The following is a 22,670-nucleotide window of genomic DNA, read 5'->3' as shown; positions in this document are numbered from 1 at the left end:
GATGTGTCACTAATAATGGGCATTTAAGCGCATTATGCCGCTCGGGGATTGTGTCTCCTTTGTCAAATGGTGCATGGCCAGCATTTTTTTTTGCTGAAAATTATTGTAAACATGGAAGAAACGCTACCTGTTTTAGCAAGCAGCACAGATCTATTAGATTCTAGGGGAGTCTAGGGGAGACATGCACCTTCAGTGTTCCAGTATCTCAGGGGCTGCCACAAAGAAGAGGGAGTCAAGCTAATTCTCCAAACCTGAGCGTAGAACAAGAAGCAATGGGTGGAAACTAATCAAGGAGAGAAGCAACTTAGAACTGAGGAGAAATTTCCTGACATAACAATTAAGCAGTGGAACAACTTGCCTCCAGAAGCTGTGAATGCTCCAACACTGGAAATTTTTAAGAAGAGGTTGGATAGCCATTTGTCTGAAGTGGTGTAGTGTTTCCTGCCTAAGCAGGGGGTTGGACTAGAAGACCTCCAAGGTCCCTTCCAACTCTGTTATTCTATTTTTTCGACTCCGTTTTTCAGAGGTGATCCTGAAGTTGTGACATCAAAATTTTCCTTCTCTGGAGGTTCAAAGTGGCTTGGTCATTTTGAAATACAGGTAGTCCTCGCCTTACAACCACAATTAAGCTCAAAATTCCCATTGCTAACTGAGACATTTGTTAAGCGAGTTTTGCTCCATTTTATCACCTTTCTTGCCAAGTGAATCGTGGCAGTTGTGAAGTTAGTAACACGGTTGTTAAGTGAAACTGGCTTCCCCATTGACTTTGCTTGTCCGGCGGTTGCAAAAGGTGGCCAGAGAACACCGAAACAACTGCAACTGTCATAAATATGAGTCAGTTGCCAAGCATCTGGATTTTGATCACATGACCATGGGGATGCTGCAGCCATTAGAAGTGTGAAAAACAGCCCTTTGATGCCATAACTTTGAACCAGAGGTGGGTTGCTGCCAGTTCGGTCCGGATCGGCCAAACCGGTAATAGCAACAGTAGGAGGCTCCGTCCACCCACATCATGCTTCTGAGCATATGCAAAAGTGTTGCACGCACACACGTGCGAGCGCGCGTGGGAGTGCGCCCAAACTGGTAGTAAGAAAATTAGCAACCCACCTCTGCTTTGAACGACCACGAGACGAAACGTACTAAATGTTTGTGCCTTAACTAGAAATTAGACTTAATATATCATTGGTTCAGGTTTGTATGTAGCTTTTGGACAGACCTGAAATCAAATGATGCTCACCGGTGCTTTCAGAGTCAGAGAAGCAGAAGCCAATATCTGTTCTGCCAACTCTGTGTAATGTGTAGTTTGGTTCAGTGGCGGGATTCAAAAATCTTTCTGTAGGCGTGGCTTGGTGGGCGTGGCATGACCTCATGGGTGTGACTTTGTGAGCGTGGCAGGGGGAGGTTACTGCAAAAATCCCCATTCCCTCCCGATCAGCTGGGACTCGGGAGGCAGAGAATAGATGGGGGCGGGGCCAGCCAGAGGCGGTATTTGCCGGTTCTCCAAACTACTCAAAAGTTCCGCTACCGGTTCTCTAGAACTGGTCTGAACCTGCTGAAGGCCACCTCTGGTTTGGTTCTTGCCTTACCTTTTCATCTATATGCTGGTTTGCAAGAAACTCTTAACTATCAATCTCATCCAATTGTGATCAGCTTTGCCTTGGACAAAATTCAACATTTCTCTAACTCCAGATTGAAAAGAACACAATGCAGGCAGAAATTCTGGTTTTAACATGCCTAAACACCGTCTTTTAAATCCCTGTTTAGTTTAAAAATCAGTGTGTGCTTGGAAGGTGTGGCTCGAAGCATCAGCAATGGATATTTAGATCCAGCTGTCTCTCATATATGACACTATGTACTTTGCCCTACACTAAAGATGGGCCGTATGGATTTTCTTCCAGTTTTTTTTTTAAATCCCACTTTTATAACTGCCAATAAGGGATTAAGAGAAATAATCTGTTCAGTGACACTATAGCTCATCGGTGCCTATGAATTAAAGACACATGTTACATAGATTCTATGTATGGATTAAAAAGGATAATCTGTTAGGTGACATGCAGAATCATGAGATCAAGAGTCTCTAGGCAGAATGTGTCTATGGGCTGGGATGGATAATTCAATTTAAGTAATACCAGACAAGTTGGGAGGCCAGGCAAGGGAGTATGATTGGGGGTTAGGGCGAAGGGGGGGGGGAAAGAGGGGGGGCTCTTCAAATTTAGGAAGGGCAATCAATTATGTGCTACTTTAGGAGCCTGTCATCTGGAAGCTGGAATCAAAAGTCTGACAGGTTTGGCATGATCTGCTTTTGAAGGAGGAGAAGCAGGAGAAATAAGGAGGCTAATCAGTAGGATAATGTTTTAAGGTTTAAACCTCTGGCTAATGCAGCTCAAATACTTTACAAGCAGCAACCCTTTTGAAGACGAGGAACTATTTAAGGTCTTGCAGTGAGATGGGTTCAAAACTCCTTCGATTCTCAGCCTTCTTCTTTTTATCCCCTCCCTTTTTTTTTTCTTTTTCCATCTGGAAAGCAAAAATAGCAATAGCACTTAGACTTACAGCTTCACGGTGCTTTACAGCCCTCTCTAAGCGGTTAACAGAATCAGCCTATTGCCCCTTCCTTCCTTCCTCCCTCCCTCCCTCCTTCCTTCCTTCCCACTTAGCACTTAGACTTATATACCACTTTACAGTGCTTTACAGCCTTCTCTAAGTGGCCTTACAGAGTCAGCCTATAGCCCCTTCCTCCCTCCCTCCCCTCCCTCCCTCCTTCCTTCCCACTTAACAGAGTTATATACCACTTCACAGTGCTTTACAGCCCTCTCTAAGCGGTTAACACAGTCAGCCTATTGCCCCTTCCTTCCTTCCTTCCTTCCTCCCTCCCTCCCTCCTTCCTTCCCACTTAGCACTTAGACTTATATACCACTTTACAGTGCTTTACAGCCTTCTCTAAGTGGCCTTACAGAGTCAGCCTATAGCCCCTTCCTCCCTCCCTCCCCTCCCTCCCTCCTTCCTTCCCACTTAACAGAGTTATATACCACTTCACAGTGCTTTACAGCCCTCTCTAAGCGGTTAACACAGTCAGCCTATTGCCCCTTCCTTCCTTCCTCCCTCCCTCCCTCCCTCCCTCCCTCCTTCCTTCCTTCCTTCCTTCCTTCCTTCCTTCCTTCCCACTTAGCACTTAGACTTATATACCGCTTTACGGTGCTTTACAGCCTTCTCTAAGTGGCCTTACAGAGTCAGCCTATAGCCCCTCCCTCCCTCCTTCCTTCCCACTTAACAGAGTTATATACTGCTTCACAGTGCTTTACAGCCCTCTCTAAGCGGTTAACACAGTCAGCCTATTGCCCCTTCCTTCCTTCCTTCCTTCCTTCCTTCCTTCCTTCCTTCCTTCCTTCCTCCCTCCCTCCCTCCCTCCCTCCCTCCTTCCTTCCTTCCTTCCTTCCTTCCTTCCTTCCTTCCCACTTAGCACTTAGACTTATATACCGCTTCACGGTGCTTTACAGCACTCTCTAAGCAGTTTACAGAGTCAGCCTATGGCCCCTTCTTCCTTCCTCCCTTCCTCCCTCCTTCCTTTCCACTTAGCACTTAGACTTATATACCACTTTACAGTGCTCTACAGCCCTCTCTAAGTGGTCTTACAGAGTCAGCTTATAGCCCCTTACTTCTTCCCTCCCTCCCTCCCCTCCCCTCCCTCCCTCCCTCCTTCCCACTTAACAGAGTTATATACCGCTTCACAGTGCTTTACTCTCTAAGCGGTTTACAGAGTTCAGCATATTGTCCCCAACAATCTGGGTTCTCATTTTACCCACCTCAGAAGGATGGAAGGCTGAGTCAACCTTGAGCTGGTGAGAATCGAACTGCTGGCAGCCGGCAGTCAGCGGAAGTAGTCTGCAGTACTGCGTTCTAACCACTGCGCCACCATAGCTCTTAGGGCAAAAAAAGGGGCAATTTTGCACAATGATGTCATGTGGCGTGTGATGGCTGTCAGGAATTTACCTAGAGAACAGCCGATATATTTATTTTGTTTGAACCGAATAAATTCATGAAGAACAGGACTAATCAAAACTAGGTTTCTTCTGAATCAGGAACAACACGCTTCCAAGTTCCAGTTTCAGGGAACAATGATGAGACAGGTGTAAGTCTCCATTATTTTGCTTTTGCATCTTGATGGCCTTTTGAGAAACACAATGCTGGATTAAAAGTTTCCTTAGCCTGATTCAACGAGGTTATTCTTAAGTCTTTACCAGGGCTGTCAAACTCCCGGCCCTGTTGTGGCCCGCCAGCGACCAGCTGCACTGGCAGCAGAGTCAAACAGTAAGGAGGTTGGGGAGGAACATGGGCCAGTCCTGGAGGCTGGTGAAAGCTCGGACGAGGGCTCTGCACCAGAGGCAGAGATGGAGCTGAGGCTGTCTGGCAGCGAGGCAGAGGAACAGCTGGAGCCTGTTCCCAGTGTGCGCATGCACAAAGCTGCCAGAAGAAAAAAAGAAATCAGAAATTAGGGTCGACTTGGGAGTAAAGCCACAGGTGATTGGCCCCTCCCATAGGAGATAAAAGAGGAGTGGGCTTTTGCAGGAAACAATTCATTCATTTGGTTGTTAGATTCGTTTCAGGTGTGTGAAGACCTGTCTGTGAATATCAGAGAATCTGTGCCCAGTCTTTCCATGCACAGCATCTCATTGGGAAAATATTTACATGGCAGCTTTCCAAGATACATAAGGTCTGTAGTCCTAAATATTCCTTTGAAAGACTGTTATCTTTCAAATGAGAGGAATTCACATTCATTTAATAAAAGGGGTTTAGTCGGGACCAGGACTCTGCCTCGTGCTTTTTGGGGAAGCCTAGGTCAGAACAGGCTCGTGGGATGGATGCGTCACAGGCTGGCCACACCCACGCCTGGTTTAGCATAGGGGGAAAAGTCCCAATATGTCACATGACACCAACGTGATGACATGAGTTTCACAGCCCTCGTCTTTACCGTCTAACGGATGACATCCTTATGGATACCAGTAAATTAAATTGCAGTGTGTCTCCGTTCTTCAGTGTGTCTTCATGGTGGTTATGTTAGATCCTGAAATATTGATTTGAGTAGCTGGCCAATTAATTTAACCTGTTTCAAACCACAAATGCTTGAAAGAATGTTGATGTGTCCTTTGCAGAATTATTTAGGCAGATTTGATTGGCAGGAGAAAGATTTTATTTCCCCTTGATATTCTTTTTTGGATCTGGTTTTCCTTTTTTATTGACTGAGACTTGGCTGTTCCCTGCCTTTTCTCATCCTTCCTTAACTCTCCCTTGCCTGACCTTTAACATCATTCATGTTGGGCTCTGCGTCCAGCCTATCTGTAATTTTTCAGCTATTTCAATCCGGCCTTTCATTCCATCCATTCACACCTTCAACAATCGTAAAACAAACAAAGGAAAAAATATTTCTTTTCTCTCTCTCTCTCTCTGCTACTTGTCTGCCTGTGTCGCATCTTGTTCTGGGTGAGTCATCTTCACTGCATCAATGGGTCTGATACCATGCACAATAGGTGGAATATTGTGTGTACTGCAGATTATATCCTTAGTATGTTATTTACATCAGTGGGTTCTCTACGCTTGCTCCTTTTTACAAATGATGGGAGACATATTGCCAACTGCCCGGGAATACTTAAATCCCAGCCCTAGTACTTCCAGAGAGGGTGAATTCAACTCAACTCAGTCATTTGTCTGAATGCTTAGAGAACTGAGACGGGACAAAATGGTTCCTGCTTCTAACTTCTATTCATTCAGGAGAGAAGTCATTTAGGGACCAGAATTGGGACTGGCAACTCAACCATTAACCCATGGGTGTCAACCTCAAGGCCCGGGGCCTGGAATCAGACTATGGGGTTTTCAGGGTAATGACGATTTAATAGGTGACCAGCTGCTATAAGGCTGTAAACCGAAATGATGACATGAGGATGAGTCAGCAGGGTTACTGCCACTTTAAGAAGCTGTATATATAAGGGAGGCCATATATGGGTTCTAACTCCATTGTGGTTCCCCATGTAGAGTTGAAGATTGCTTGCTTGGTATTTGCCTAACACGTGTATTTAGGTATGTATATATCAGTCGTGTATATAAACCACTGTTTGAAAGACAAAACTTCTGTGTACTGTATTTTGCTCCTGGGTTGTCTCGAAATAATAGTCATGCTGTGCGCACTCTGACAGGTTATGGGCCCAGTCCAAGAGAAGGCTTAGATCTGGCCCATGGGGCCACTCTGGAAACAGCACAGCTCCCTCCCAAGCTCCGTTTTCACTGGCCGAAGGTTGCAGAAGGCTATCGCAGCCGAAAACGGAGCTCGGGGCCCCGTTTCGAATCCCCAGCATAACAGAGTGAACTCCTGTTACTTGTCCCAGCTTCTGCCAACCTAGCAGTTCGAAAACATGTAAAAATGCAAGTAGAAAAATAGGGACCACCTTTGGTGGGAAGATAACAGCGCTCCGTGCGCCTTCGGCATTTAGTCATGCCGGCCACAGGACCACAGAGACTTCTTCTGACAGCGGTGGCACTTCAGCTTTGAAATGGAGATGAGCACCACCCCCTAGAGTTGGGCACGACTAGCACCTATGTGCGAGGGAAACCTTTACCTTAGGGAAAGTAAGTAAATACTACCTCTGATCTTGCCGCCAGGAAATCTCAAATGTTGATTTAGAATCTGATTTGAATGGATGTGCTCCTAAAACTCTGAGCAGCTGATTGACTCTGGATTTCGGGCAAGTGAGAGTTCCAGCCAAAACTTTGAAGATCCAGTGACTTCAGCATTTGCCTGAGCTGAGGATGCAGTGTCTCGAAAGCTAAATAGGTCTGTGGACTAGAGAAACCCTTCAAAAAGGGAGCCACAGTAGTCCCATACAATAGGGAGATGGAACATGCCCTTTCATTTAGTAGGAGACAATTAAGGTAGTGTTTAACTCTCTTGCTGAAATTAGCACGGGGTAATAAGGCTCTATTTTGTTTGGATGCCATCCCTCCTTATTAAATCTGGCAATATTACAGCGGGAACAAAAGCCGCCGGTAATGTTGTATAATTCAGCCCATCACCAAAATAGGGGAAGGTGATTTTGAGCTATCCCTACAACCTGCAGTTACTGGTGCCAGATTTTTGCCCCATGCTGAGGAGATCTTTCTTCCCCTGTCTCTCTCTTTCTCTCTCCCCCATAATATCCTCTTTCGGATTTGGCATGCGTTCTTTTCAGGAGAGGGGTGGAAATCGATCCGATGCCATTCTCGTTGAAATGGGAAATTATCTCGCGCCTTTCTTAGGCCTCAATTTTTTGTGCCGACTTCCCTTTATTTTATCCTACCGTCTGTTGTTTTAGCCCTTTCTATACCATCGCTCCCGCTGTGCATCTCTAGACAGTGTGCCATATTAAAATGCATGTTAATATCCCTTGAAGGAAAACCTAACAAACAAATTTAAAAAGTCAACGCGCAGTAAAATATCAGAACATTAAAAATATATCTCTGTCCATACGTTCGTGGTGGTATTGGAGTGGACCCCTCCTGAGTGATCGCGAGGGGAGTTGAGTGAAAGTGTTTTTAGCACTGATCATTGCTAAAAATGCATTTGCATTTACATTGAAATGCGTTTTGCATGTGCTTTAAACTAGAAGAAGGCTATTCCAGAGAGCAGGGGTCATAAATAGCCGAGATTTATACAGGAGAAGTCATTTTGTCAGGGATCCTGCTCTGGGTACCTCAAGAGGTTATAAATATCTTTTATGAGGGGGTCCTTGATACTCTCTTTACTTGTGTTCTTACAGACATTTCATTTCCCAAAGTCACTAACTCTGATGATGTGACTTAGATGGGTAATGAAACGTCTACAAGAAAACAACCAAGCTCAGAGAGCACCAAGGACCCCACATTTCAACCTTGAGTTACGAATATCCTCCTTTATTGATATCTTTTTTTTTTAATTTGGGATTTTGTTTTGAAGGTAGTGAGCTTCCCAAGGTCATTGAGAGTTGGGTGGCATATAAATTTGATGATAAAATCAAGCTTAATTCTTAGTGATTACATCCATGCAGTTTTCTTAGCAGCATTATAGAAAAAGCTTGTTGGTATCTTTTCTTTGTTAATTTATATTCCTTGTGTGTCCAATCACACTTGGCCAATAAAGAATTCTATTCTATTCATCTCCTATTCTATTCTATTCTATTCTATTCTATTCATTTCCTATTCTATTATATTCCATTCTATTTTATATATAAATAAAATAAAAATCTAACAAACAGCCCAGGAGTTCTCAATCAGTCTCCCATCCAAACACTAACCAAGGCTCATCTTGCTTAGCTTGGAGATCAGCCAAAATTGACCAGCTGTTGCCACCTGCTTAACACTTTTAACATGCCCTGGTAGATAACCAGCAGCTAGCATTGCTCTGTGGGGATGGTTGGGCACACCATATGGCACAGAGGCATTTACAGGGCAGAGGAAGAAGGTAGGGGAGATAGTAAAATGTGTGTTGCAATCTCACAACCAAACCTTACGATTTACATATTGGAGTCTGATGTTGAGGCACGACATCAATGAGCAGCCAGGATTTGCATCCTGATGTGGTGTTGCAGACATAATGTCATATATATTTTTCAGTACCATGATTTGTGTTATCCTATCTAGGTACGCTAGCTTTAGGCTATCCTTTGGCATATGTAACTGATCACTAATAAATTCACAGAGTTGGAAGGAACCTATGTCATGGGTCATTATCTTGTTCCATCTTTGATGATAGGGGGAGAAATTTTAGCCCCCTCAGAGAAGGCTTGCAATCTGGGAGTCCTCCTGGATACGCGGCTTAGTTTAGAAGAGCACCTGACGGCCGTGATCAGGGGGACCTTTTACCAGGTTCGCCTAGTACGTCAGTTGCGCCCCTTCCTGGATCGGGATGCTCTGTGCACAGTCACTCATGCCCTCGTCCTTTCTCATCTCGACTACTGCAACGCTCTCTACATGGGGCTGCCCTTGAAGAGCACCCGGAGGCTTCAGCTGGTCCAGAATGCGGCTGCACGGGTTATCAGGGGGGTACATAGGTGCTCCCATTTTACACCCCTTTTAGGCGGCCTGCACTGGTTGCCGGTTGTTTTCCGGGTACGATTCAAGGTATTAATTATGACCTTTAAAGCGCTCCATGGCTTAGGCCCAGGGTACCTGCGAGACCACCTACTGCCACCAGTAGCCTCCCACCGTCCAGTACGATCCCACAGAGTTGGCCTTCTCAGGGTGCTGTCGGCCAGACAGTGTCGGCTGGTGACCCCCAGGGGGAGAGCCTTCTCTGTGGGAGCGCCTTCCCTCTGGAATGAGCTGCCCCCGGAGCTTCGCATAATCCCCGACCTCCGGGCCTTCTGACGCGCCCTAAAAAGTTGGCTTTTCCAGCAAGCTGGCCTGGCCTGTTAATTTTAACTCATTTTTTAAATGTATTGTCCTATAAATTGGGTTTGTTTTTTTGGATATGTATTTAATTTCTTTTTAACTTTCGGGATTTGTGTTTTTTAATGTTGTACGCCGCCCTGAGTCCTTTGGGAGAAGGGTGGCATATAAATCCAATCAAACAAACAAACAAACAATGGGTGCCAGAGGTGGCATGCAGAGCCCCTCTGTGGGCAGGCGTGCTGTTGCCAACTGCTCTTCTGGTTTAAAAAACTAGGCCATTTTTGGGCTGGTTTTCGGCCTTTGGGGGCTGTTTTCAGACTGAAAAACAGCCTGAAAGTGGCCCCAAAACTGGCTTGAAAATGGCCCAAAAAGCAGCCTGAAAACTGCCAAAAAACAACCTGAAAACACACCCACATGTACACACGTTCCAGTTTGGGTACTCAGTGCTGCAAAGGTTCACCATCACTGTTATAGGTCATCTAGTCCAAACCATCCACTCAAGCAGGGGACCCTACACCATTTCTAACAGATGGCAGCCCAGTCTCTTCTTGAAAGCCTCCAGTGATGAAGCTTCTGAAGGCAACTTCTGTTCCATTGGTGGATTGTTCTCACTGTCAGAAAGTTCCTCCTTATTTCTAGGTTGAATCTCTCCTTGATCAGTTTCCATCCATTATTCTTTGTCTGTCCCTTGGGTGCTTTGGAAAATAGCTTGATCCACCTCCTCTCTGTGGCAGCCCCTGAGATATTGGAACTCTGCTATCATGTTTCCCCTGGTCCTTCTCTTCTCTAGATTAGCCATGCCCAGTTCCTGTAACCATTCATCGCATGTTTTAGCCTCCAGTCCCCTAATCATCCTGGTTGCTGTCCTCTGCACTCTTTTTGAGTCTCACCCAAAGGTGGCTTACTCCCAGTTTGGCGCGGATCAGGCAAACCGGTAGTAGCGGCAGCGGGAGGCTCCACCCACTTGCCCGGATGCTTCTGCGCATGCACAGAAGCATTGCATGCGAGCGCACCTGAATCGGTAGTAAAAAAATTGGCAACCCAACACTGGTCTCAACACCTTTTTTATAATGTGGTGAACAAAACTGTCTACAGACTAGGCAAAAAGGGAGATGGATGTACAGATTTAGGAATAAAAGTAGCCTGCAGAGAAGAAAGATGGATAACCAAGTATGGAAGTCTACCTTCTTCAGGGATGAGTTTTGCAAAGTACATTTCCACTCTCAGCTAAGGCAACCCAACAAACACACACACACATTTTTACTTGAAGAGAAAATTCCACCACTGAGGAACCCTAAATATGTTTAGGATGCGTCCTTCGGTTTTCCACGCCGCCAGATGGAGGGAGCAGAACATTTTCAATCTCCCCACACTGTAAACCTAGCAACAGTCTTCACTTGCAAAATAGTTGTTGTTGGTTTTTTTAATGCTGAAATAACGAAGTCTAAATGAAAAATAACATTGTTGAAATCTAGCCACGGGGGGCTCAATGAGCACCGAATACAGTATATAAATATAGATGTATTTCATTGTTTTATTCTTAGCATCCGTTTTTTCCTTTCATGGTTTTCCTATAATGTATTTCTATAATGTGCAGCTTTATCGGAGCCATCATAGTCCCTTTTCATTTAATCACGTCCTCCGTGAACTTTGGTTTTCTCTGGTCTATCTAGAATTTACTTATTTATTTATTATTTATTTATTAACTAAATGTATCTGCTTCCCGTCTCACTATCGAGTGACTCTGGGCGGCTTACAAAATCAGTTACAACCATGGGAGCTGGCAACTATTCGTAGGTGGTGAGATCAACTTTGTCTGTCTACTGGCTGTCCAACCGTTTTACATGTAAAATGATCTGGATTCAACCCCTTGTATTTCTAGTTAAGGAATCCCAAGATGTTCTGACCGAGGCTTCCCAAGAGCATGAAGCAAACTCCTTGTCCCGACAAAAATCCCTTTTTATTAATTTCCTGTGAATTCTGCTCATTCACATCCAGCAAAGTCTTTCAAGGGAGGATTTGCAGTCACAGACCTTATCTGGCTTGGAGAGTTGACAGGCCGATCTCTGCGAAACTTGGCAAGGAGTCTCGGAGAGTCACGAACCAATGAAGTGAACTAATTGTCTCCTGCAAACTCCACTCCCCTTTTGCTCCTCTTTTATTTCCTCTGGGAGGAGCCATTCATTGTCCCCCTGTGGCCTTCCTCCCAAGTCGACCCCTGTTCTTTAGCTGTTCCCTTCGTCTGGCAACTCTGCGCATGCGCACACTGGGAACAGGCTCCAGCTGTTCGTCTGCCTCACTGATGTCTGACTCCAAAAGCAGCTGATAACTGGCATCTGGCTCTGTCCCCCTCTGGGTGGATGGAATCCAATTTTGGGATGGGAAAGGGAGAAATGAAAGAATGTAGGTTGGGCAGCTTTTCTTAACGATGGCTGTGATCAGGTCTCTGAGCCAGGTGGCCTTTGGAAAAGTTGTAGACTAGTGTGTGAGAGAGTGTATTTATGACAGTTGTAGCGACCATACGATCACCGTCTGCGACCTTCTGACAAGCAAAGTCACGGGGGACAGCCAGATTCACTTAACAACCATGTTACTAACTTGACAGCTGCAGTCAAACACTTAACAACCCTCTTGCTTAGCAAGAGACATTTTGGGTTCAGTTGTGGTCGCAATTTGAGGATTCTCTGTACAGACACGCGATTTGATCCAACAAATCTCCCTACATAGCTGAATTACTGCATTTAATGGCAAACATCAGATATGAACTGAAGGCTCAACTACACACACCCCTCCCACACACACACACACACACACACACATCATGAAGATAAGAGGCTGCCATGGGAAGGAACCCACAGTTGAAAAACCAGGAGAATATTGTAAAGATAATGAGGACAGCTTAAAAGCTGAGGTTTAAAGACGGAGTGTTCCTATCAATTAAAATAACTTGAGAGGTAGGTTTGGAGGTATTATATTTTCACTTATCAAAGCTGTCTTTCTCACAATCTTCAAAAGAAAAAGAGAATGCAGCAAATCTCTATTTTCTTCTGGTGACACGATCAGGCACCGGCATTCTGTACTATGACAAGCTGGCAGTTGTGAAGTTCCCTGCATATTAAGCCCCACCGTTTCCTCTGGGTTTTTTTTTTTTCCAGTTAAAATTGCTGTCTAATTTTAGTAATTCAAACTGAGTAGTGTGGGTATATGTAAATGCAACTGTTTATATGTAATTATAATAGCAGTGATTTATTAGGTAGCTTGACTAAGGGGAAGAAAGAAAGAAAGAAAGAAAGAAAGAAAGAAAGAAAGAAAGAAAGAAAGAAAGAAAGAAAGAAAGAAAGAAAGGAGAGAGAGAGAGAGAGAGAGAAAGAAAGAAAGAAAGAAAGAAAGAAAGAAAGAGAGAGAAAGAAAGAGAGAGCGGGGAGGATGGGAAAGAGGGAAGGGAGGGAAGGTCTGTGAAAATTTCATTTCATGTTTAAAAGGTGTGATGCTTTTTTTTTCACCCAGATGTTATTTGTATTTATTCCCCACTGGATTTTTCTTAAAAAGTGCTCACCTATTTTGCTTAGGTAATAGATTTGTTAGCAAGGAGTTTGACTGCTAGAGAAAACCTGAAGTAGGAATTTGTCAACCTTCCAGCTTGCAATGTTCAGTTCAGTCCCTTTTAAGCCCAGCCCAAACTATTGTAAGTATTTGTTCTTTTGCTGTACCAACAAATTGAAAAGATCCATTGTGGTGCACAGAAGCCCAATAAAACATGCAACCGGTCAAAAGCATCCAAGTAAACCTCACTACAATCAAAATTGTAGTTTTATTAAGGCTAAAAGGTAAAGCAACGGAACAAAGCAGTTAAAACAGAAGGTAGAAAATTAGCAACCGTTACATTCTTCAATGCAATGTATTGAAGAGTTCTTTTGTTAAATAGGCTGTTCTGGAGGCTGATTCTGCAAATCGACACAGTGATTGAGAAGAAGAGATTCTAGGCTATTTCCTCTGGACTCAAGAGGTCATGTAGAGCAGGGGTATCAAACCCAAGGTCCTGGGGGACAGATCTGGTCCACGGGGTACTTAGATATGGCCCGTGGGGCTGCCCTGATCTATCATGGCATCTATCTAGATGATGGAATTCCAGCCACACAAACATATCTCAATTCTGACTTTAATTGGCTTCTCAATGAGGTTTTTGTCAACTTAAGGTCTATCTAGACCACGGGTCAGCAACCTGCAGCTCTGGAGCCGCATGTGGCTCTTTCATCCCTCTGCTGCGGCTCCCTGTCGCCAATCGGCTCCACAATTGATAGGGCTTTCGGTTAGTACAGGTAGAGGAAAAAGGATGCATGAGGCCATCGCAGCCCAAAACGGAGCTCAGGAGCCCATTTTCGCAGGCAGAACGCTCAGGGCCACCACAGGCGCCCCCGACAGGAGTGGTGATGAGCTGGCCACGCCCACCGTGGTCATGCCCACCCTGTCCCCTTGAGATCAAACACAACCCTGATGCCCCCCTCAATGAAATCAAGTTGGACACCCCTGATGTAGAGCAATGAAATGACTCTCCAGTGTGGTAGGGAGGGAGATCAAAAGAAGAAATATTTATCCTAGTCCTGGCCCTCGGCATAAATCAGCTGAAGGAAGATCTGGATGTCGAAAATGGGCAGCATGAAACCCTCAGCATTTACATAAAAGGTGCCTTGAAGACATGCACATCCCAGCCTTCAAGTTCCCACTCTAATCTGTAGTCTGGATGTACATTTTACATTTGTGGGGTATGGCCATCCAGCTGTGACGCTTTGCTATACTTAATGAGGAACAATGAATTGTTTGGTTAGACCAATGATCTCTTCCAGACTTCCTTTTCCTTTTGTGGGGCAGTTGGGGAAGACATGGTGAGGTCAATGCCCTCTAGCCCAGGGTTTCTCAACTTTGGAAACGTTCAAATATATGAACTTCAACTTCTAGAATTCCCCAGCCAGCCACCATCACATATTCCAATGACTCTCTGGCATAAATTTACAGAGTCTGTTGGCAGTTGGTTTATTTAAGAGGAGTCTCCCCTAACTGAGATACTTCTAGTTATGCCAGAAAGAGTGTCAAACATTCTTAGCTGACATATCAATCATCTGTCTCTCTATCTCTGTCTCTCTCCTCCCTCCCTCCCCCTCTCTCTCATCTAGCTAGCTATCACCTAGCTTTCATCTATCTAGCTATCATCCAGCTATCTAGCTATCATCTAGCTATCTAGCTATCATCTATCTAGCTATCATCTAGCTAGCTATCATCTCTATCTATCTATCTATCTATCTATCTATCTATCTATCTATCCATCCATCCATCCATCCATCCATCCATCTATCATCTATAGCTATCATCTAGCTTTCATCTCTCTCTCTCTCTCTCTCTCTCTCTCTCTCTCTCTCTCTCTCTCTCTCTATCTATCTATCATCTACAGTATATAGCTATCATCTATATAGCTATCATCTAGCTAGCTAGCTATCATCTATATAGCTATCATCTATATAGCTATATCTATCTATCCATCCATCCATCTATCTGTCTTCTATAGCTATCATCTAGCTTTCATCTATCTAGCTTTCATCTACCTATCTATATCTATCTATTCATCCATTCATCCATCCATCTATCACTATAGCTATCATCTAGTTGTCATCTATCCATCCATCCATCCATCTATCTGTCATCTATAGCTATCATCTAGCTTTTATCTATCTAGCTATCCTCTATCTAGCTGTCATCTACGTATATAATCTATGTTTCATCTATTTGTCTGCCTGCCTGTCAGTGCTTTTGCACGGTGCTCTAAGCAGTTTACAGAGTCAGCATCTTGGCCCCAAGAATCTGGGTCCTCTTTCTACCAACCTCGGAAGGATGGAAGGCTGAGTCAACCTTCAGCTGGTCAGAATCAAACTACAGCCTTTGGTCAAAATTTGCCTGCAATACTGCACTTAACCATTGTGGCCAATAGCTCCTCATTCACCAATACTGTCTGAAATGAAAACCAGAAATGTTTCTTCTTAACTGCAAACAGGTTATCCTGTGTTATCGTGTGTTCTTTACGCAAAAAGCACAGCAACTACATTTTTGTGGTTTTCAGTAAAGTCAGTCACGGCAAATATATATTTTGTGGGTTAGAGTAAAGCCAGGCATGGGAGGCAATGTTACTGGATTGACAGCGTAGATCAGGAGTTCCCAAACATGACAACTTTAAGACTTGTGGACTTCAACTCCCAGAATTCTCTGACTGGAGAATTCTAGGAGTTGAAGTCCACAAGTCTTAAAGTCGCCACGTTTGAAGACCTCTGGCGTAGATAATATTTACTTATAGTATCAGAAATAATGCCATGCATTTTCTAAATAAAAAAGAAGAGAAAATCTCCTTTTTGCCTCCTATCAGTTCTCATTCAATACGATGAAAGAGAAATTACGTTAGATGTTTATTTCACGAGAGAAGAGAATTTTAGAGAAAAAGGCCACAGCTGAATTTGTTTTGTGAAAGTCTTCAAGGGTTGTGTGAACACTTTGCTTTTCCTTCTGCAGTCATTTCTCCAATGCTCTGATGCCTCGCTGGGTATCTTTTCTTGTGGAAAGTTCTGCCCTTTTTTTTTTTTAGTCTGGAAATTGTAGACAACAACAAAGAGGCTCCGTGTTCATAAAAAATTGCTGTAAAGCAATTTTGTGCAGGTGTTCAAGAGCTTGAGACTCGTAATAATTTTTGTCCGGTACTAGTCCAGAAATTGATTAAGTGTATAGTGGCTTCCTATATTCCTAGGATTCCATACATGATCCAGTTGACAAAGTACCGTAAAAATATATTGATTATTATATTAGTTAAGCGTCGTCTTCGTGGCATGTCTGTTGATTGCTCCATTGTGGGTGTGAAAACCACACTTAAGCCAGGCTCATCACAGTTGCCTTACAAGTAAACTATTAAGTGTTGTGTCTCAGTGATTTGAATGAGGAGGTGGACGATATGTTTATTAGTCACTAATATTGTTGTGACACAAAACTGATGAGGTAGCTAATACTCTGGAACAGTGAAGGCGAACATTTTTTTTCCTCGGGTGCCGAAAATTTGCCCATGCTGATACCCATAATGCAATGTCCCCCGCAGTCCCCACCCCCGTGCTCCCCCTGCCCCCGCGTGCCCAACCCCTGTTTTGATGCTAGCAGGCCTCCCTGAAGCCTCCTGGGACCAACAACGGGGGGTGGGTGGGATGCACCGCATTCCCCCATCCCCGCGCATGTGCGCACGTCTCCCACCAGAGACCCAAAAACCAGCTGGCCGACGGGAGGCGTGCATGTATGTGCAGTGGTACTGACTTGGGTGACGGCTCTGCCTGCCACCTGTGGCATGTTTGCCATCTCAGCTGTAGAAGATCAAAACAAAATTCAGATGAGCTTCTTAAATGAAAGCTAAAAATAACGGAATAAAAAATGAGTTGGCAGACATAGGGCACATGGGTTCATCGATTGAAGTACACCTTCCAAATTTCAGGATGTAATACTTTTGCGTCATGTATGCCACTGTAAAAAGGGACATGGTGGCTCAGTGGCTAAGATGCTGAGCTTGTCGATCAGAAAGGTCGGCAGTTCAGTGGTTCGAATCCTTAGCGCCCCGTAACAGAATGAGCTCCTGTTACTTGTCCCAGCTTCTGCCAACCTAGCAGTTCGAAAGCATGTAAAAATGCAAGTAGAAAAATAGGAACCACCTTTGGTGGGAAGGTAACAGCGTTCCGTGCGCCTTTTGCATTTAGTCATGCCGGCCACATGACCATGGAGACGTCTTCGGACAGTGCTGGCTCTTCGGCTTTGAAATGGAGATGAGCACCGCCCCCTAGAGTCAGGAAGGACTAGCACATATGTGCGAGGGGAACCTTTACCTTTATGGCACTGTAACGTAAAACTAGCTTTCCAGAAAGATTCAGATCAAATGGAATCAGTACAGAGCAGAAAACTCAGGAAGCTACAAGGAAAGAATAAGAAAATCAGTACAGTACATTTTTTTTCCCCTTGAGAAAACACAACTGAATGGGACTAGCACTTTTCAAGTCTTTGAAAAGATGTCACAAAGAGGAAGACCATGACCTGTTTTCTCTTATCCCACAATAGAGGGCTTTCTAGCTAGTCCTCAGTCTGAGATGCTTTGATTTGAATTCTTGAATTGAGCAGAGGGGTTGGACTTGATAGTTTCAGTCACCTCGTTCCATCCTCTGAACCAGGGGTGTCAAAATCGATTTCATGGAGGGAAGCATCAGGGCTGTGGTTGACTTCGGGGGGGATGGGACGAGTGTGGCCAGGTGGGCATTGCCAGCTCAACCTCACTTGGGTTGGGGACACCTGTGGTGGCCCGAGCGCTCTGCCAGTGAAAGCCGGCTCCCAAGCTCTGTTTTCAGCTGTGACGGCCTCCTGCAACCCTCTGCCAGTGAAAACGGAGCTTGGGAGGGCCGCATGCTATCTATTTCTATCTATCTCTCTATCTCTCTGTCTCTCTGTTAGATCGGGTAAAGGAAAGGCACACTCAGGGCTTAGGCAGCAACAGCTCTTTATTAAAAGAAGTTAACTATGTACAATCCAGGGAAGGTTCAGTCTGACAGCAGCCCTTTTATAGGGAGCTGTCAGACCCTTCAACCAATCAGGTTGAATCTCTGTTCCTGCCGTAACAGAGGACCTTGGTGTAAACCATTGTAACTGATTCTGGTATCTAACACTCTCTATCTCTATCTCTCTCTATCATCTATCTATCTTATCTATTTATCATCTATGTCTATCTATCTTATCTATCTATCTATATCTAATCTTATCTATCTATCTATCATCTATCATCTATCTATCTATCTATCTATCTATCTATCTATCTATCTATCTATCTATCATCTCCATTTATTATCTATCTATATCCATTTATTATCTACCCATCTTATCTATCTATCTATCTCCATTTATTATCTATCTAATCTATCTATCTCCATTTATTATCTATCTATCTATCTATCTATCTATCTATCTATCTATCTATCTATCTATCTATCTATCTCCATTTATTATCTATCTATCTATCTATCTATCTATCTATCTATCTATCTATCTATCTAATCTATCTGTATCTAATCTAATTTAATCTTATCTATCTATCTATCTATCTATCTATCATCTATCTATCTATCTATCTATCTATCTATCTATCTATCTATCTATCTATCTATCTATCTATCTATCTACCTATCACCACATTTATTTGATGTCCCTTTCATATCCAATGACATTAGACAATTAAACCTATTGGGACCCTCATATTAAAACAACATATTTCATGTGTGATCAGAATTCAAAAACCACACATAACCTAACACAGCCCTTTATTTGGACAAAATAGCTCACTTGAGATCTGCACATGTGGGTCTGACTGAGGTCAATTATAGGGGTGACCCAGAATTATTCATTTCCATTCTTTTTCTTTCATCTGTTTCTCCCATTCCATTTTTGCATACGGGTGTATTAAGGTTTCTATGCTTTGCGTTCTGTATTTTGAGAAGGCCTCCTGGCCAAACAACCATAAAGCTATCAAACTGAAAGTAAATGTTAGCACCCACAGTCCCTTGAGGTCCTAGCCTTGGCAAAAAAAGTGCTGAGGATCTTGCTTTATAATGCCTTGGTAAGGCCACACTTGGAATCCTGCATTCAGTTTTGGTCACCACGATGTAGAAAAAATGTGGAGACTCTATAAAGAGTGCAGAGAAGAGCAACAAAGAGGATTAGGGGACTGGAGGCTAAACCATATGAAGAACGGTTGCAGGAATTGCATTATGTCTAGTTTAATGAAAAGAAGGACTAGGGGAAACATGATAGCAGTATTCCAATATCTCAGGGGTTGCCACAAAGAAGAGGGAGCCAAACTATTCTCCAAAGCACCTGAAGGCAAGACAAGAAGCAATAGGTGGAAACTAATCAAGGGGAGAAGCAACTTAGAACTGAGGAGAAATTTCCTGACAGTGAGAACAATTAATCAGTGGAACAGCTTGCCTCCAGAAATTGTGAATGCCCCAACACTGGAAGTCTTTAAGAAGATGTTGGATAGCCATTTGTCTGAAATTGGGTAGGGTATCCTGCCTAAGCTGGGGGTTGGACTAGAAGACCTCCAAGATCCCTTCCAACTCTGCTATTGTATTGTATTGCAGGAAACTCATTATCACTATGTACATGTATTCATAGATCAAGAACCTTGGATAGGTGGGACAAAATAAAAAGAAAGGAAGGAGGGGGGGATAATTAAATCATTTGAGGGTGAAGTCGTGTGCTGCAAAGGGCATTTTCTGCTTTACGAGGCACGTTGGCTTGGAACCGTACCCAGATCTCATTTCTGATGCTCTTCCCTCTCCTTTTTCTCCTTTTGCCTCTTTTTTTTCTTTTTTCTTTTTCTTTTTGTCACCATATGATGCTCAGGGACTCCAGAGAGCCTAGCGGAGAAAGAGAGGCAGCTTATGGGCATGATCAATCAGCTGACCAGTTTGCGGGAGCAGCTGCTGGCGGCTCACGACGAGCAGAAGAAATTGGCCGCCTCGCAAATTGAGAAGCAACGCCAGCAAATGGAGCTGGCCAAGCAGCAGCAAGAACAGGTGAGCGGTTATTAAAAGGGACTTTTAATCTAGCCCTGCTCTGGCACCGGGGAGGCAGGAGATTAGCACTCTATTAACACGTCTTTATTTCTAACAAAAAAAAAGGCTGAAATATTCACGGAACTGTTCCCAGAGGGCTGGAAGATATTTTTGTTTTTTTTTAAAAAAAAGTTCAATGGAATATACAACAGGATGTGTTATTTTCGGCTCGTGGTGGAGAAGAGGAACAGATCCCAGAGTTTTTTGACAATAATGATATTGTCCGAACCTCTAGTCCTGCTCTTACTTCACAGGTATTGTTCTGCAGGTTTGTACTGGTTTGGGCGAACCGGTGGTATCGATGGCTCGAGCCCTTCACCCGCCCACCCAGACGTCATCACGGACCTTCTGCGTACGCGCAGAAGGTTCTGTGCATGCCCAGGTGTGCACAGGTGCTCCCACGACTGGTAGTGAAGATAATAGGATACCATGACTGTCTTACTACCCTGCCCCAAAGATCATGGGGTGGCCCCAAGTAGCCTTATCAAAAGAGTAGGGTTCAGAGCAGTGGTGGGTTCCGGATCCCATTCCAACCGGTATGTTTGGAACGGGCCCGGTGTTGCCCACATGGACGCGCGCATGCGTCGTTCCCATCAGCGACGCTTCCGCAAGTCTCCATGATGCTCCAGCTGCTCAGCGGAGCATCATGCAGGCGCTGTACGAGCCGTGCGCAGAAGCCTTAAAAGACAGGTAAGAAGCTCGGGCAGGCAGGTGGGCCCTCCGGGGCACCGTACCAGAACAGCATGCGGTGCTCCAGGCAGGTTCCGGTACGCCCGTAATGGGGCGTACCGCCTGCAAGCCACCACTGGTTGAGAGATAAGATTAGGGGCAAGGCACCTTAACCGTCCTTTCCTCCCCCCCCACTCTTTCAGTTTAAATCCATTTAAGTCTGACTCCATTAAATTTTATAACGCAGGTAGTCCTCGACTTACGACCTCAGTTGAGCCCAACATTCCTCTTACCAAGTGAGACACTCGTTAAAATGAGTTTTATGCCTCATCTTGCCACAGGTGCCAAGGGAATCCCTGCAGTTGTTAAGTGAGCAACACAATGGTGAAGGGAATCTGCCTTCCCCGTTGATTTTGCTAGTCCGAAGGTCACAAGAAGGGATCACATGACCCCCTCCAGAACACTGCCACAGTCATAAATACGAATCAGTTGCCAAGCATCTGAATTTTGATAACGTTACCATGGGGGTGCTGCAACAGTCGTAAGTGAGAAAATCGGTCGTAGCTCACTTTTTTCTGCGCTTTTGTAACTTCAAATGGCCACTAAAGAAACCGTTGTAAGTTGAGGACTACTTGCCAATATTTTGGAGGGTTGTTTCAACAAATATGACCCCAGGACAGTACAACTATCATAAATTCAGGCCAATCATGCCCAAATTTTGGTCATGTGACCACGGAGATGCTGCAACAGTCATAACTGTGAAAAATGGTCATAAATCACTTTTTTTCAATGCTGTTGTAACTTCAAGAGGTCATTAAGTGAAGGACTTTAGAATTACTGACTTGACTAAGTGTTTTTACACGGATCTTTGGCTTCTAATACTTTCTCGTACTGTTATAATATGTGTAGTAAAATCACAAGTCTTCTTCCATTCTGAAATTCATTGAGTATATTCACTGGGCAGTCCTACTCATGTTTAACTGAACCATGGTTTATCAAACTTAATTTTCTGTGTTTGCCTATATCACATTCAACCATAAGCAGGGGTGGGATTCAGCCGGTTCGCACTGGTTCGGGCGAACCGGATGTTACTTTTTCATCCGGATCGGCGAACCAGTTGTTGCAAGGACCGAATAGCCCCGCCCACCTCTCCCAGGAGTTTCCATGCCACCCGTTCATCATGCCAGGTAAGTGCAGGGCCTGCGTGGAGGCTTTGGGAGGGCAAACAACAGGCCTCCCTGAAGTCCTGGAAACAGCCCCGTTTCCAGACTCCAGAAGGCCTCCAGAGCTCAGGGGAGGCCGTTTTTGCCCTCCTGGAGGCTCGCGGAAGCCTACGGAGTCTCCAGAGGGCAGAAAAGGGAAGCCTATAGGAAGTTCCAGAAGTCTGGAAACGGGCCCATTTCCAGCTTACGGAGGGCCTCCAGAGCTCAGGGGAGGCTGTTTTCGACATCCAGGAGGCTCGTGGGAAGCCTCCGGAGGCTGGGGAGGCCAAAAACGCCTCCTCCCCGCCATGGTGCAGGACAGAAGACTGAGTAGACCACGCCCACCATGGGCACGCCCACCCAGCAACTGGGCAGAGAACCAGTTGCTAACATTTTTGAATCCCATCGCTGACCATAAGCAATAAGGATGTAGATTTGCATAACCTCCTAAGCCAATCTCATTGTCTAGTTCATGACTGACAGTTAGAAGAGGCAAACACCAAATTCCACTTCAGCAAAATTGGAGTCTTCCCAAATCTAGGACTAGAATTCATTTATAGTGGAGTAAAAAAATGGGCCTCCTTCCAGATTGGACAAACTGACCTGGAATGGGAGAAATTGGAATTTGGTAGCATTCATCCTTGGCTTAAACTATTATTTCTGAATCTTGGCAGCTTGAAGATGGGTGGAATTGGGGGGGGGGGGGGGAGAATAGAATTCCCCCTAGCTGGCAGGGGAA

General features: G+C 44.5%; 1 protein-coding gene across 11 annotated transcripts in view; it reads left to right on the top strand.

The window, feature by feature from the left end:
- The window catches only part of SOX5 (SRY-box transcription factor 5), a 973,495-nt gene that overhangs the window by 710,600 nt on the left and 240,225 nt on the right, over nucleotides 1-22,670 (top strand). For all 11 annotated transcript variants that reach the window (XM_081957811.1, XM_081957805.1, XM_081957814.1 and 8 more), the window contains one exon: nucleotides 19,849-20,021. In XM_081957811.1, the coding sequence (XP_081813937.1) occupies nucleotides 19,849-20,021 (173 nt within the window). The remainder of the gene's footprint in view (nucleotides 1-19,848; nucleotides 20,022-22,670) is intronic.

Source organism: Natrix helvetica, assembly GCF_964273705.1.
Source record: "Natrix helvetica genome assembly, chromosome: 6".
Classification (NCBI taxonomy): domain Eukaryota; kingdom Metazoa; phylum Chordata; class Lepidosauria; order Squamata; family Natricidae; genus Natrix; species Natrix helvetica.
This window is presented reverse-complemented; position numbering and strand designations above follow the sequence as displayed.